Consider the following 17,812-nt stretch of genomic DNA (forward strand, 5'->3'; position numbering starts at 1 on the left):
TTAATCATCAGAAAAAGTTCCTAACTACAATTTACTCTGTAATGGTTTCTAGAAATTCTTTCTGGGTTTTTTGAAGTTGCTGTATATGTATGCATGTATGCAAATGTGTTTATGTACATGAGCACATAAACAAATGTGTTTATGTATGTGTGTATATAAAAAATTACTGTTTCTTAAGGTGTATGTAAAAATATTACTGTTTTTTAAAAAGTGTATATAAAAAATTACTGTTTAAGTTTTTGTATTCATTCCCCAAAAAATGTATGTAGCAATTTTTGAGATACTGTGTTGTTGAGATAAAAATCAGCATGCAATGATTAAGTAATGGCTCTCAACAAATGCATCCATAAACCAAGATTCCGAGGCACCTGGGTAGCTCAGTGGTTAAGCGTCTGCCTTCAGCTCAGGGCGTGATCCCAGAGTCCTGGCATCAAGTCCCGCATTGGGCTCCCTGCAGGGAGCCTGCTTCTCCCTCTGCCTCTTTCTGTCTCTCATGAATAAGTAAATAAAATCTTAAAAAAAAAAAACCTCCCCCCAAGACTACCACATAATAGGACTAATGTTTTCTGAGTGTAGTTTATCTCATTGCTTCTTAATTATACACTGTACTCATTGATTCAAGAGTAAAATGTTCTATCCTTCAGGTGTCTAAGCCATTTAAGATTTGATGATTTGGGACATGGTGTAATGTGGATTTTCAAACAAGATCTCACTTAATATAGTCCTCACCACCCTGTGAATCACAGCCTAGAACTTTCCCTAGTTTACAAAGAAGAAAATGGAGCATTAGCAATTTTCTCAAACTGACATGAATGAATTTGGTACTGATGTAATTTGACCCTGGTTTGCTTAACTCCAAACCTCTTGCTCTTTCCAGTGTCCATAAGCCTATGAAAAAATTCTCTGGGAAGCAAAGGGGGAAAAAAAAAGCCCAAGGAAAGAAAATAATGAGAAAAGGTTAAAAGGTGATAGATGGAAATCAACTGTAAGAATTACTAGAAAAAATTGGAAAAGAGAAGTAGCAGTGATAGTGAACGTAAGAGAATTTTCCTGAGCTACAAGGGATGCCCGCATTCCTGAGTTGAAAGGATTTGCCTTCATTCAGTTCACTGCTGTCAGATCCCACCACGGAGTGGAGGTACCTGCCTTGTTACGTCTCCAGTCATTTTTCTACCTCAGGAAACTGACGAAAGGGGCTAAGTTTCAGAGGAATTCTAGAGGCTCAGCCAATTTAGTGTTTGACTCAATGGCCCAGGGAAACAGGAGCACCCTGTGGGCTGTATCTCTGTAATAGTATTATATTCTTCCAATAAATTTTGGGTTTTAGTTGAAGGTGAGCCAGCTGATCAGTTTGTCTTAGTAATGGCTAAGATTAATACTCAAAGTATACTTCTGTATTCCACTGGCCAGAGACTGAGGGAAAGGTTTGTATGGGGGATCTTGTGGTTACACGCAGAGCTTGAAGGCCCTACCTCTAACGATCCAAACTCAAAGAACCTCATAGAAGAAGGTTCACCTGAACCACTCTGACTATGACACTAATCAAACTCTGAGTGGTGGCGATGCTCCAGGTGCTAGCCAGGTACTTACTGTTTTCCTCCAAAGAATTGCTCGGTATTGAGGGACACGCTGATTGTTTTGATCAGAAAGGGTCACAGACAGGAAGAAGGGGCTCTTCTCTGCATCGTTTCCAATGTAGTTCTGATGGACTGGAAAAGAGACAGCTTTAGAACAGGGAGGATACGCTGGTTCTTCCAGACACTTTCTCCTTCCCACGTGAGCAGGGAACAAGAATCCCAAACCCAGCTGGGGAAAGAACCTGATCACACCCTCCCATTCCTCTTAGCAGTGATTTGATCAGAAATGAACATGGACTCAATTCTGGCCAATAAGACAGGAGGAGAAATGCATCGAGAGGTTTCTAGAAAGGCTTCCTCACTCCTGAAAATGGCCTTCTCCTTCCTCTGGACATGGCAGTGTCTAGAAGTGCTGCCTGTAAGTGCTGTAACCACTTTGTAACCCTGGGGAGGGCCAGCCTTGATGGCACCACTGAGCCTCTGAATCTACCAACTCCTGAGCCTGCCTTACCTCTGAGTTTCTTGGCATCTGAACAGATTGCACCAGTTTTCTCTAAAGTCACTACTGCTCTGGGCACTATGCTTTCAAGGATTTGGGAGGATAACACCTTTTCCACCGAATTCTTTGTTTATAGAGAAATATGCCGGGCAGCCCGGGTGGCTGGGCGGTTTAGTGCTGCCTTCAGCTCAGGGCGTGATCCTGGGGACCCGGGATCGAGTCCCACATCGGGCTCCTGGTGCATGGAGCCTGCTTCTCCCTCTGCCTGTGTCTCTGCCTCTCTCCCTCTGTGTCTCTCATAAATAAAATCTTTAAAAAAAAAAAAAAGAAATATGCCTTGTCCAGTAAGCAAACTTCTTAGAATAAAACAGTATCAGATTTTTAAAAAGACATCATATGGGTCTGATAACTCTCATTGTATATAGTCTCCAGAATCACATCTTCTATAAACACATGCATTAGCCTGATAAGCAATTTATCTACCTACTCTCTTATCCTGCACCAGTGATTATTTTCCCATTCCCAGTCTCTTCTGTTGTTAGCTACAGTTCCATTTTCCACCTTCCCATATATGTTCACCTGAGCCCTTCACTTTAAATGTACACCACTATTAATGAATGATTTCTTGCTTTGTGCCAGGCTTAGCTGTTTCTCCAACATATCTCACTGAAACTCCTGTTCAAACCTACCAGGTATATAAAAGTAATACCTCCACTCTAGAGATAAAGAAAGAAATCTCAGAGAAGTGGAGAGTGACTGGGGTAAGGTCCTGTGATTAAGAATGGCAGAACCAGGATCCAGACCTATTTCAGAGTCAGGACAATGTGTCTCTAGTTCCATAGTGGCCCTGGAGCTCAGGGATCCACTTATTTGCTTCATTGTCTTGAATTAAGTATTCAAAACCCACTATAGACAGGGCACTTGTCTTGTTAGGTCTAAAGTTGTTTTCTACCCTGCAAATTCTTATGTCTCAAATAGCTATTATCCTAGTGAAAATCCTAGGGCCGAGACTGAATTGTATCTTTAAATCTACAAAGCTTACTATTAACCTGACATTAATGTCCCTAAACTGGTAAGGACACCAGAAAAAAAAAAATCACATCAACATTTGATTTTCACTTTGAATATTCTTTCTTCCCAACCACCATAATGGCATAGTTACCTTGTCCTAAAAAATACTTGAAATACCATCTGGTGTGGTACTCTGGGTTCTCTAAGTGCACGTCTGTTCTTCGCCATGTACCTGGCAGAGCAGTTGTATTCTGTAACTGAACAAAATTGTGCCATTAAGAGGCATATTCAGAAAGTAAACAAGAAGTGGCCAATGAACCAGAGGCCAAAGTCATTGTCAAAACCATACAAAAAGGGATGTACCCGCATATTCTCATTAGAAAAGACACCACATCCACATCATAGAAGCATTATGAAGGTTCTTGGGGTATAGGAAAAAGAACTGAGCGAACCAGTGGGTTCAGCTCTTTCCACCTTCAGTATAACGAAGTTTCTCTCCTTTCTGGTCCAAAGCTTCCAAATATTTGGGAGATGGTGCCCCCTAGAGGCACGCCCTTCTGTTTGGTACCCTGGTAACAGCTTTCACCTGGAATACATCTCTGCAGACTCTTTATTGGAGCTCATATTTTTTTGTTGAATTTTTAAAATTTGTCATGAAATAACACAATTAATGGGGAAATTATGGATAAACATAATGAATAATCTGAATCCTTTCTCAAAAGGTAGTCACACTATGAATGATTTGGTATGGTTTCCTCTCATTTTTTCTTACATGTACATACCTACATATGCACATACTGATGCATCAGTATGCAATCATACTGAAACTCCACTGACATCTACTTTGTGCCATGTGTATACGGCAGAATACTTGGAACATACTCCAATTCCGACATGCCTCTGGTGATTTACTAGATGTTTGTGGTCACTTGCTTTACCATGTTCAATTCCACGCTTATAAAGAGGCCATTCTCAGGAACCAATATCAAATTTTACTGAAAGTTTTTTGGCAACTATTGAGAGAATATGTTAAATGGGGGAAAATTATAGTAATGTAATGAATTATACTACTGGCTCTTCTGATGCTGAATGGTCCTCAAATTTCTGGGATATATCCTACTAGGTAATGGTATACAGTATTCTTTTGATACATTACTGGATTAAAAAATTATGTATCATAATTTTTAGTGAGATGGAAATTATAGGTTTCTTTTCTGTAAGTATTTCCACCAGGGTATTTTTAGGGTTATATTACTTATAGAGTGAATTAGGATGCTGTCTTTCCATGCTCTGGAAATGCTGACACTCAGAGAAAGAGCTTTCAGGGCCGAACACCAGGACAAGCACTTCATATACATTAGCTCCATAGCATCTTTAGGACCAACTTTAGGACATAGGTTTTATTTCAGATGAAAAAAGTGAGGCTGGGACATTTAAGCTACGCTGCTTAAGATTGCCAAGCTCAGGATCCCTGGGTGGCGCAGCGGTTTGGCGCCTGCCTTTGGCCCGGGGCGCGATCCTGGAGACCCAGGATCGAATCCCACATCGGGCTCCCGGTGCATGGAGCCTGCTTCTCCCTCTGCCTGTGTCTCTGCCTCTCTCTCTCTCTCTGTGTGTAACTATCATAAAAATAAATAAAAAAAAAAAAAAAAAAAAAGATTGCCAAGCTCATAAGCAGTGGAGCTGAAACCGAGTCAGTGCCAATTTAAGAGGACTGGTTTTTTCTTTTTAAAAATTTTAATCATTACGTCATTGTCATTTTATGTTCTGCCCTTTTACTCTTCAAAGAGTAAAAAAGTAGGTAATGTTTCTTAGCATTATTGTGCCTTTATTGAATTTTCTTGAATTAAAAAAAACAGCTACTGATTATATATATATATATAAAATTTGGAAATAATTTTGAGTTTACATAAAAGTTGGAAGAATAGGACTGCAAAGATCATCTGTATACCCTTTATCAGATTTACCTACTGTTAATATTCTATCCCATTTATTAATTTGCTCACTACTGTCTACACAAATTTTTTTCTGAACCATTTATGACTAAAACACACAAATAATAGCCCTTTATCCCTAAATGCCTCACTGTGTATTTCCCAAGAACAGAGATATCTTCTTACATAACCACAATACAGCTTTACCAACTTTTATAAATTTAACATCGATATGGTACCTCTAATCTACCATCTGTATTCTAATTTTGTCAATTGATTTAAAAATTCCATTTAAAGTATCTTCTCTCTTGAGGACAGGATGATTGTGTTATCATGTCTCTTTAGATTCCCTTCATCTTGGGACACCTGGGTGGCTCAGTAGTTGAGCATCTGCCTTTGGCCCAGGGCGTGATCCCCAAGGCCTGGAATTGAGTCCTGCATCAGCCTTCCTGCATGGAGCCTGCTTCTCCCTCTGCCTGTGTCTCTCATGAATGAATGAATGAATGAATGAATAAATAAAAATGAATGAATGAATGAATGAATAAATATATTCCCTTCATCTGGAACATTCCACAGACTCTGTCCTTTACAAGACTGACATTTGTAAAGAATATAGCACACATTTCCCCTCTTCTTTTTAAAAATCAAGCATGACTCATTCTGGGTTTGTCTGATGTTTCCCCATGATGAGGTTCAGGCTATGTATACCTGATCGGGATGCTACACAAATGGTACTTGTCCCTCTCAGCTTATCATATTTCAAGACCTTTATCTGTTCCTCATTGGTGATACTAATGTTGATCCCCTGTTCAAGATGTTGCCTCTTAGTTTTGACCTTTTGGTGTGGCTCAAGAAGAGCACATGATTGGATTTTGTTCCTGGTAGAATTTCTGGATGATTCATTGTCAACACTATTCACTTTATAATCATAAACCACTGGCAGTGCTGATCCATAGTCTGCTATGCCCGGGGCAGCAGGCAGCTGTGGTATAACATTGGGGTCCACCAGCCAGCATCAGGCATCAGCTGACCAGATACAGGTGGGGTCCAGCTCAGCCTTAGCCAGTCAGATGCCATCATGGTCTGTGCCATTGTTCCAAGGCCCTAGATCCTTGGTATCAACAGCAGAGCTGGGAGAGGAGACTCTGAGGGAACCAGGACACTTAGGCCTCTTGAACTTCCCAGATTTCCGTGGCACAGCACCAGAGCTTAGCTCTGTGCTTCTAGATTTGTTAAAATGTCACTCATGGGCCCATTCTAGACTCTTTCGCGGGATCTCTGTGGGTGGTGCCCTAGAATCTGCAATTTTACAAGCATACCAAGTGATTCTGAGGAACACTGAACTTTGAGAAGCAGCGCTCTATGCCAGGGGATCTAAAAGAATCCAGAGCAGGCATGAGCTTGGGTAAAGAAAAAAATGTTTATTTCCCTAACTTCTAATTAAAATGTAGCATTTCTTGGGGTGTCTGGTTGGCTCTGTCAGTAGAGCATGGGATTCCTGATCTCAGGATTTTAAGTTTGAACCCTATGTTGGGAGTAGAGATTATTTAAAAATAAAATCTTTAAAAAAATGTGTTTCTGTCAATTACGTATGTATGCAAGAAAACCCCAACAAAATGCAACTACAGTAGAACAAACAGAGCTGGTAACCATGTCTCTCTCTCTCTCCTCACACACACACACAAACCAGATATTTTCAGAACTCATTATAGTGACTGCAGATATCCTGAATACTGTTTACAATCTCCACCGTTCAAAACTGCAAGAGCTGTAAGCCTACTGCTGTATTTATTTAATGTGCTGATAAAAAAGGACATATATTACTGTGTCAAAAATTAGGTTAAAAAATCAGTCTGGGGGATCCCTGGGTGGCGCAGCGGTTTGGCGCCTGCCTTTGGCCCAGGGCACGATCCTGGAGACCCGGGATCGAATCCCATGTCGGGCTCCTGGTGCATGGAGCCTGCTTCTCCCTCTGCCTGTGTCTCTGCCTCTCTCTCTCTGTGTGTGACTATCATAAAAAAAAAAAAAAAAAAAAAAAAAATCAATCTGATCCCTCCCTCCCTCCCTCCCTCCCTCCCTCCTTCCTTCCTTCCTTCCTTCCTTCCTTCCTTCCTTCCTTCCTTCCTTCCTTTTTACAGAGCATGTGGCGGGGGGGGGGGGGGAGTGTGTGCAGAGGGTGAGAGAATCTTAAATAGGCTCCATGCTGGGTGTGAGCCTGATGTGGGACTCGATCTCACCACCCTGGGGTCATGACCTGTGCTGAAATCAAAAGTTGGACGCTAACTGGCTGAGCCACCCTGGCACCCCTCCAATAACTGTTTCAACACAACTGTTTTCCTTTGTAATCCTATGTTTTTGTTTTATGCATTCAAAAATACTCTGAGAAGGGGTCTACAGGCTTCACAGATTGCCTAGGGGGTTAAAGGACATAAAAACTGACCCCCATACTCTAGATCTTCTGAAATACTGAGTCTGCTTCCCCTACCGCTCTCCCAGAGGTCTGAACACTGGCAACCACAAGATGAAGAAACACAGAGAGAGGCGGTATGCCCCTTGGAGGAGCATCTCAGAGTTAGGGGCGTGACTTTGGCTGGTAGCATGCCCCATATATCCATCAAGTACAAAGTGTCAATTATGAGGTTTTTAAATGACCAAAGAGCTGCCTACTTAACCTCTGTCTTCACTGAATCCTTAACTAAAATGGGGCGGTGGGAGAGCCAACACCAAAAAAGTTATGAGTCTCACAGAGTGAGACATATGATGAGGTGTAAAGACAAGAACAAATGCAGGAACTGACAAAGAAAGGAGACTAAAGCAAAGAAACAAAACAAGAAGCACCCCCTGGCCAAGACTGGAACTGTCAGAATGACTCCAAAAATGAGTTCCAGTTTCTGATGATAATAAATACCGGAAGTGGACAGTAAAGGGCACAAATCTCGAGTAAATGATTTTTCAAATATGTATACACCCTCATAACCCCTCCCTGGATCAAGCCAGAAAATATTTGCAGTACCCCAGAAGGCTCCTTCACTCCTTTGCCCAGTCAGTGCCCAATCATATCCTGAAAAGCAACCATTATCTTGACTTCTATAACCACTATTCGTATTACTTGCACTTGAACTTCATAGAAATGAAATCATATTTTGTGTATTTATTCGAGTCGAGTTTGTCTTTTAGCATCACGCCTGTGATGTTCATCCCTCTTGGGGATGTGGCGGCAACAGTTCGGTCTCTTCTGCTGCCATGTAGCAGTACCCACCCCCAGTATGAACACTACGGTGTATGTATTCATTCTCCAGTTGATGGACATATGGGCTCTTTCCAGTTTGGGGTAATTAGGAATAAAGTCATAGAACATTCTTGTGTCTGTCTTTTGGTGGACATAAGCACTCATGGTTGTTGGGTATGCATCCCCCGAGGAGGGACCAGGGGAGGCAGATGTTCTGTTTTAGTAGATATGGCCAAACTTTCAAAGGGGATGAGCCAACCTACACTATTAGCAAGTTGTGGAGAGTTCTAGTTGCTCCTCGTCCTCTGGCTAGCTCTTAGCATTTCAGGCATTTTCCTTTTAGTGGTTCTAGAGTGGGCATAGTAATGCCTAATCATGGCTTTAATTTTGCAATAAACCTTACTTCTTTTTAAGAATGACTTATTTTACAGAGGACTTTGGAGATATGGAAGCTTCATCTACAACTTTTAAGGTGACAATGACACCAGAATGCTTCATTTATTTGACATCAACAAGCAAGTTTGGAGGAAAGACTCTGATGGGCACATTTGCCAGACAACTAAAGATTAACATTGCAAACGCCCAGAGTTATTTTTGTGCCCTTTTAGACACATGTTTGCTAGAAGGTATTATGAAGAGTAATAAACTCAAATTATTCTATGCTGCAGACATGCCTGAACATGCCCATAGTGTTAAATGAGTCCTGAGACTAAGAAATCCTGAATCACTCCTGCATCAAATTCCAAAGCCTGAAATAGCTTCTTGTCTCCTTCATTGTCTTTTTTTTTTTTTTGAGAGAGAGAGAGAGAGAGAGAGAGAGAGAAGGAGAAGGGAAGGGGGAGGAAGAAGCAGACTCCTCGCTGAGTGCGAAGCCCAACATGGGGCTCCATTTCAGGACCCTGAGATCATGACTTGAGCTGAAACCAAGAGTTCGACCCTTAACCAACTGAACCACCCAGGCGCCCCTTCACTTTTTTTTTTTTTTTAATCCCATTTATACTTGTGGGATGTGAAGGAGGAAGACTGAGCAAATCTGCCAGGATATTTTGAGGAGAATGTAATCAAAATCTACACATAACACCCTCATTTTATCTGAATGTTCGCTGATGTTCAACTTTAAGCAGGTGATCTACACAACACACTTGGACTACAGATGAGACCCCTGGTCTTATATAACACCTGGGAGTTTTTATGGTCTTTTCCAGAGTGTGTTCAATTAATGAGACAATGCATTTAAATGGACTTTACTTCAGTTTCTAGTTTAAATTGCTGCGAGAATGCTGGCAGCAAAGAAGATGGATTTAAAAAAAGATACACTAAAAACTTTTGAATTGCAAATGCAAATAAATATAAGCGGGTCGAAAAAAGTGAAACCACACACAAAGTAAAATTCTTTTCTTTTCCTTCCCCCCTGCCCCTGTGCACATCCTTTTCCTCTGATAACCATTCTACCAGGTTGGTGTGGATAGTCTTAGGCCTTTGTATGCATTTATAAATGTGTGTTTGCTGTATACATACATGCTCACATCACAACTTCATACCCATGTCCACACATACACATATGTTCATATACGCAGAATTTGTTTTCATAAATGGGATGCTAGTGGAGCTATTACACTGAAACTTGATTATTTCCACTAAAGGAAATATCTTAGGGGCACCTGGCTGGCTCAGTTAGAAGCACATGCGACTCTTGATCTTGGAATTGTGAGTTCAAGTCTCACACTGGGTACAGAGATTACGTGAATAAATAACACTTAAAAATATCTTAGAAATATTTCTATGTCAGTACATTAGATCTACCTTGCTCTTTTTAATGAGTATGGAGATTTTTAGAAAAATTAAACACTACAGTTGAGTAGGGATGTGTAAAATATGTAAATGGCATAAAAGGACCTGACATGGGAAGTCAAGGTTCTCCAATTTCCAGAAGCAATTACTGCTTAATTTTTATGTAACCTTTTGGGAACTTTCTTGCATATGGAAAAACTTATTTACTTTTTTGTTTGTTAAGGAAATGGAATGATATACTAATTCTGGAACTTGCTTTTAGGCCTAACTATATTTTTCTATGGTATTATATATACTACTACTTCATTCTTTCTAACAGCAACTAAGAATTCCACTGTATAAATGTATTATAATTTATATAATCATTCCTTTACTGGTGGAAATGGAAGGTGTTTCCAGGTGATTTTTTTTTCCTATTTTAAATGATGCTACAATACACACTGTAGCAGAACTGCTGCCCAAATGGTGTGCTCACTTTTAGTTATTGCTAATTGCCCTCCCAAAAGATTGTACTTGTTTACATAGCCCCCAACAATGTATAAGAGAATCCTCCTACACGAAGGAAGATAGATTTATAAAAAGCTGAGAGATTGTCCCTCTGCTCCACAATATACTAATTGATATATACAAGTGAGCTGTAAGGGAGGTCTCCAGTGATCCATCCAAGGGTCACACTCACTTTAATTAATAATCTGAATGAGGGATCCCTGGGTGGCGCAGCGGTTTGGCGCCTGCCTTTGGCCCAGGGCGCGATCCTGGAGACCCGGGATCGAGTCCCACGTCGGGCTCCCGGTGCATGGAGCCTGCTTCTCCCTCTCCTGTGTCTCTGCCTCTCTCTCTCTGTGTGTGACTATCATAAATTAAAAAAATAATCTGAATGAGCACACAGATGGCAGGAGAAGCACATTTGAAGGTAATATAAAACTTCTCAGTGGGTTAACTAATAGGACAACAGAATCAAGACGTCAAAAAAAAAAAAAACCCTTTTAACAATTAGCAATTATGGACACACAAATGAGATTAAATTCAGTATGGACAATGGAAAATACTACAACTGGCGACAAATTCCAATTTTACAAGTGCAGGATGGGGAAGGCCAGGTGGGACAAAGCAGGAATTTGTACCCATTTTACCCATCAGGAAACTGAGACTTGGAGAATTTGAGTCATAAACTGGTAAGTGATAGAGTGAGGCCTGAACTCAAGCTCATTTGACTCCAAAATTGTCTCCAATGCACCATGAGGAAGATTGGGGTAAGGGGGAGCATATTAAGGGTTCATAATGAATCACTGGATTCATAAAAAGAGAGTGTGCACAGCAAGGAAGAGGATGAGCCTGTTCCACCCCGTGGCTGTGTGGAGTGTACCTGGAGCTCCAAATTCAGTTCTGACCACTTCAACTTAACATTAATAAGCTCACATGTGGCCCAGAAGCAGCAGAGAGGATAACGATGAGTGGAACCAAGTCCACGTCTTAGGAGAAAAACAGCAGATATCCTGGAATGCTTGGGAGCCCATCATGTTTAAGAGGACCAAGCCTTACAGAAAATGTAAATAGAAACTCTGAGTGGAAAATATAGACATGAATTCTGTTCAATAAAAAGAACCCTGGAGATTTTCTGAATGATGAAGGTGATAGGAATGCCTTTTGCTCTAATGAGGTGACTCTTGCTGCGTCTCTGCAGAGCTTTAGGATGGGGCCAGTTGCTAGAAAGATCAAGCCTTGATCAGAAGCTTGTAACTTTCAGCCCCACACTGGACCCTGTGGGAGGGGAGGGAGTGTAGATTGATTTAATCATCAATGGCCAATGATTTGATCATTGTGATGAAACATGATATGTGATGAAACCCGTTCATGATGGGTCCAGGGAGCTTCTGAGTTGGTGAACACATCACAGTGCTGGGAGTGTGGTCCTCATAGCAGGGGCATGAAGCTCTGTGCTGGCTTCCACCCCCAAATACCTTACTCTGTGCATCTCTCCCATTTGGCTGTTCCTGAGTTATATCCTTTGTAATAAACTGGTGATAGTAAGTGAAGTGCTTCCCTAAATTCTATGAGTTGTTTTAGCAAATTATTGGACCTGAGGAGGGGGGTTGTGGGAACCCCTGACTTTGTAGCCAAGTGAGGCAGAAATGTGGGTGACCTGGGGACCTGATACTCGCAACTGGGGTCTGAAGTGGGGCAGTCTTTTGGGGCTAACCCCAGGTAGTTAGTGTCAGAATGGAATCAAAGTGTAGGATACTCAGCTAGTGTCCACAGAAAAACAACCTATCAAGGAGGAGGCAAGTCTCCCATTCTTGCAGATGTGCTCAAGCAGATACTGATGAGCTGACTGTGGTGAAGCTGGTGCAGGGGCTTATGCCTTGGTCCTAGACTGACTCTAGGGCAGTAAGGAATAGCTGATGGGCAGGTGTTGATCTGAAAACTTCTTACCACTCCATAACAAAGTGTATGGCAACGGAGAGGGTTAGGAACTTTTACAAGCATTTTGACATTACTGTGACACAAAAATCATGCTCAGTGGATTCATTTCTTTATTTTTTTTTAAAGATAGATTATTTATTTGTTTGTTTGTTTAGACACACAGAGAGAGGAGAGGCAGAGACACAGGCAGAGGGAGAAGCAGGTTCCATGCAGGGAGCCCGATGTGGGACTCAATCACAGGTCTCCAGGATCACACCCCGGGCTGCAGGCAGCGCTAAACCGCTGTGCCACCGGGGCTGCCTGGATTCATTTCTTTAAAAAGAGTCCAGATCTATCTCAGATTTACTAAATATGGTGGGGAGTTACATGAAGGAGTGCTGCATACTGGTCATGCAGGTAGGACCACACTGAGTTCTACAACAGATCAGAAATTAAAAAGCTGGTCCTTTACCACCAGTGATCTGAGTGCACTGCTCAGAGGCCTTGGGCTCACTGTGACATCTGGTGAGGCCCTGTGTGACCATCCAAGCTAAGTAGGGCTCTTCCTCTTTGCACCATGTCCCCTATTTGTTTTCCCCACAGTACGTGCTGTCATTCTATGTATCTGTGTTATCTGTTTATGGACTTCCCTCCCCTGCCTGTGAGGTCTGTGAGGTCTCTAGGGCAGGAACCGCAGCAATCCTACTCACTCCTACATCAGCAGGGCATAGACAACCTGGCACCAAGAAAGGATCCTCAAAAATGAGAGTTGAATGAATGACATATCACATGAAAAGCACTTCTGATAGAATTTTTATTTTTGGTAATGGTGGGCTAGGTTATTCAACCAACACTCCCATGGAAAAAACTAAAACTACTTGAAAGATATTAAAATCATTTCCTTAAAAGCCCTTGGAGTGCTTACAAGATAGTCAGGAATTACTAATCCAAACAAGAGGCAAGTGGGAACCCAGAGAGGTAGGAGGACTATGGAAATCTTCTTAGGTTGAGGATATTTGTCAATTCTGACAAAATGAAACTTGGGTTTTGGTGGCCTCATGGGGCAAGAGGGCAAAAAAATCAAACTCCCAGACCTGTTAAGGCAGTTAAGTCTAATAGGAGATCCACCAGACATTAAGCTGGGGCCCCAAAGGGACGCACGTTCAAAGAAAAGGTGAATTGGAAGAGCCCCCCTGTACCCCCAAAGACTACAGGGATGGTTGTCAGTGCTGAGCAGAGCTGAGTGGGGAACATCTCTGAGTGTTGTGCCCACAAACCAGACTTCATGTAAACCTGCTGCTCTGTTCTGCAGCACCAGGGTGGTTTGGAAAGTCTCATGCTAGGAATTTAGTTTATAGTGTCTGACAAAAGAAAACGGAAACCCTCCCTCCAATTCTGACATCAATTCCAATATGTATTTTTCCCCCACATCACCAAGCATTTCTCTGATACCAGCTGGGTGTTCTAAAATTCAACTCTGTTCTGACACCATCTACCTGGAGACAGCCTCAGATCCCACAAGTGTAGGGCTCAGTCATACCAGACTGTCATCCTCCCTCCCCGCCCCCAAAGATATCCAATGACCCCTTCTTTGGGTTCAATTAATTTGTTAGAGTGGCTCACAGGACTCAAGAGAAACATTCTACTAACTAATTTATTATAAAAGAATATAACTCAGGAACACCAGATGGAAAAGATAAATAGGGCAAGGTATGGGGAAGGGTGCAGAGGTGCCATGCCCTCTGGAAGTGCAACTGCCCCCACAGTCTCCCCGTGTTCCCCAGCCCAGAAGCTCTCTGAATCCCGTTCTTTGGGTTTTTATAGAGGCTTCACGGATTGATTAAATCATCAGTCAAACCGTGTTTGATTAAATCACTGGCATTGGCAACAGAACTCAATCTTTAGCTTCTTTCCTGAGGTTGTAGGTCAGGGATGGGGCTGAAAGTTCTAACCCTCTAATTGTATGGGAGGTTTCTCTGTGACCAGCACTCCACCCTTCCTAGGGGCTTTCCAAAAGTCACTTCATTAATATGACAAAAGACACACAACCCTCACTCTTGCATTTAGGAAATTCACAGGTTTGGGCAGCTCTGTGTCAGGAACTGAGAAAAAGATAAAATATCCATTTCTTATTTTAAATCATGTTATAACACTCCTTAGCAAAAGGTGACTCAACCTGGGCCTCATATTAGTCCTAAAAATTCATTTTCGAGAAGAATACCAGCACACTATAAGGTGGCCATGCACACAGGGACACACAGAATGCCACTAAGCCCTGAGCACAGGCCAAGAGAAAAATCACACAAAAAATAGCCCCAGCAATGTCACATAGTGAAATTACCTATCACAGATGGTAAAACCATTATACTGACTGTGTAAAGAAATCAAGGCAAATTGAACATTGTCTTCAATGGAAGAGTAAGAAGTGACTGAACCACCTTAACTAGGCAAATATTCCTTAGAAATGACACAAAAAGCAGGAGCCACCAAAGAAAAGCTAGGTAGAGGAGACATTATTGCATTTTAAAACATCTGTGCTTCAAAGGACACAATCAAGGAAGTGAAAAGGCAGTCTTCAAAATGGTGGAGAATTTTTGCAAATCACAGATCTGATGAGGGTCTTGGATCCGTACTGTATAAAGAACACTTAAAGAGCAATAATAAAAGGAGAAATAACCCAGTAATGAAATTACTTTGCAATTTCTTTCTTAGTGTGTTTGAAAAATTTTAAGCAGCTACAAATATTGTCCCTTCTAGTGCACTGACAGCTTTAACTGACTCTGAGCAAGCCAGCTTGGTTTCCTTGAGTCTCCTGGGCACTCAGGTCTTTTATCAGAGTGTACGTTAACACTGGCCGCAGGCTTTTAGCTGGAGACCATCAATATAAAACACAGCCATGGTGCCCCAACTCAGCACTCATGCTCAGTGGCTCTGATAGAAACAAAATTGAAAACACTATTTGAGTCTTGATATCATATTTCCCAGAGAGGCAATCTGAGACAGGGCTGTGTTTTAGACTCAATAGACCACAGTGATTTGTGAAATCAATAACTTTACCAAATAGTTTCAAAGATGTTAAGTGAACTGTCCACAGTCACACTGCGGCTGAGTTGTAGATTCACCATTTGAACCCAAGCAGTCTGACTCTAGAGCCACTCTTGCCCACGATCTTCCAGAGGTGACTTCTAATCCCTCACCAGGTCCAGAACATGTCCTTTGGCATGTGGCAGGGGCAGATGACACAGACAGGTGAGGAGTGTTTAGTGATCCTAGGACCACATTTACGTCTTCCTTAGGATATGTGGATTTCCTCTAGAAACTCGTTTTGGCAGGGAGCAGAGTTGTGCTTATGTGGGGTGGGGAAAGTCTAGTACAGTTTGCTCAATTTCAGGCTGGGCTAAAGTTTTGCAAAAATTTTGGGAGCACAAGGATGTCTCAAGGTACAGCAATCTCCAGGGTCTCTGGTACTTAGGTTCTCAAAGTAGAAACTCAGCATGGTGGCTGTTAGCTTTCTGAACACTGGGAAATGAGGACTTAGTGTTTCTGCTCCTGGCTTAGCTCCTGGTACACAGCTGGCTGCCCATTTCGGTGGTAATAAGACTATCTCGTTTCAGGAGCCGGCCCATTTGAGGACGGCTGTTTCCAAGCTTCTGAAGCAAATTCTCCCAGGACTTCCTTCCCCTGTGTGGGTCAGCTGACATCATTCTGGACAAGAAATATGTGGGCACCTCTTCAGAAGTCCAACCTAAGATGGGACAGGCCTCCTTGCACCTCACAGAGCAATGGTGAAGGTACCATGTCTGGGTATGTGAAGTTAAGGCCAAAGCTGAAGATGAGAAACAACTTCCAAAATGCTATGGCCTTTCATGTTAAATCCATAGCCCTTCACCAAGAATTTCATCAAGGAGGTGGTCAGGAAAGCAAGGCTGGCAGTACAGCAGTAGTTATGTTAACAACCCCACCATCATCCGTAGTATAACTGTCACTTCCTGACTGCTTATATATGGTGGACATAGTGCCGACAGCTTTACAAGCTTGGCTTACTAACTCTTTTTAATAATCCTGAGGCACATTCCATTTTATAGATGAAGAAACCGAGGCTCAGAAAGGCTGGGTTACTTGCCCAGGGTCACATAACTAGGGGATGGGGGAGCAAAAATTTGAATCTATGTTTGTCCGACTCCAAAGCTTCAGTGGGGGTGTAAAGCACTCTGACGGCCTACCTCTCAGGGAAGTGGCAAAGATGGAAAGCATGGGGGGCTTACACCACACTCTGCAGTTTTAGGGATAGACCAGGCAGTGAGAATCTGAAGAAGAAAGACAAGCAACGTGAATTCCTGTAGCAGGCAGGAAGGAAGACCAGGAGGTCCAAGCCCTCTTTCTAGACACCTTTCCTGGTGTCTTCCCTGAATAAGATGACATTTGGTAATTGTAGTGCCTTTTACATCTCTCTCTTGGACCCTGTGTTGCTCACAGAGCAATACCAAGCTTACTGGCTTGGCATAGGGAGGAGATGGATTTCTGGGGCCACCTGCAAAGAGTTCCCTGGCTGTGAATTCTTCTTTAGTCCCACTGCTGGCAAACCACCTTAATGTCTCCCTCGCTTTATTATAGATCTTTTAAAGGGTATGCATCACCCTACCAATAGCACTTTCCACACAAAGAATAATAGCACCTTCCCTTCACATCTGCTTCAAGCAAAGCTCTGAAGAGCTCCACTGAACCCTTCCCAGGCTGCATTTAGAGAAGTGTTCTGTGGTAACGAGCAGCACAAACTGCTTACTGGTATATCCCAGGTGCTATAACCATGGCTTGGCGACAACATGGTGTGTGTGTGTTTGTGTGTGTGTGTGTGTGTGTGTGTGTGTGTGTGTGTGGTGGGGGGCTTCCTTACCTCATCTGAGGAGCCATTTTCCACTCTGAATCTTCCAGCCCTTTGGATGGCTCCATCAGCATCACTGGAAATAAGCTGGGGGAAAAGAGAATGCACAGTTAGGTGGCTGGGTCATCACGTGCAAAGCCTCTCTGTCTGTCTGTCTGTATCCATCCTATAAGCAAGCCAAATACGATGACAGTTGGAGGGCCCAGCCTAGAAGCTAACGGTCTTCCTGAAGCTCTGTCAGCCAAGTCCTCACACAGTTGGCCTCCACAGTCTTTAGATGCTGAACAGCAAGGACCCCACCCCCACCCCAAAGCACAAGAGTAGTGAAAACAAGAACATCAAATCTAAATGTGAACATGTTCAATAAAATCTAAGTGTGAACATATTTTAATACGGAAAAATATTAAAGCGATGCTCCCTGGAAAAATAATCTTTTTTTTTTTGGAAAAATAATCTTAATACACATCACATGTGGACAAGTGTAGC

The 17,812-nt window shown here is 42.3% G+C and overlaps 1 protein-coding gene across 2 annotated transcripts in view; it reads right to left on the reverse strand.

Annotated features, from left to right (window-relative positions):
- The window catches only part of GARNL3 (GTPase activating Rap/RanGAP domain like 3), a 147,701-nt gene that overhangs the window by 64,529 nt on the left and 65,360 nt on the right, over positions 1-17,812 (reverse strand). For both annotated transcript variants that reach the window (XM_055336450.1, XM_055336443.1), the window contains exons 4-6: positions 17,339-17,413; positions 3,239-3,344; positions 1,591-1,709 (exon numbers count right to left, since the gene is read on the reverse strand). In XM_055336450.1, coding sequence (XP_055192425.1) covers positions 1,591-1,709; positions 3,239-3,344; positions 17,339-17,413 — 300 coding nt within the window. The remainder of the gene's footprint in view (positions 1-1,590; positions 1,710-3,238; positions 3,345-17,338; positions 17,414-17,812) is intronic.

The sequence above is a fragment of the Nyctereutes procyonoides genome, unplaced genomic scaffold, assembly GCF_905146905.1.
Source record: "Nyctereutes procyonoides isolate TBG_1078 unplaced genomic scaffold, NYPRO_anot_genome, whole genome shotgun sequence".
NCBI lineage: Eukaryota > Metazoa > Chordata > Mammalia > Carnivora > Canidae > Nyctereutes > Nyctereutes procyonoides.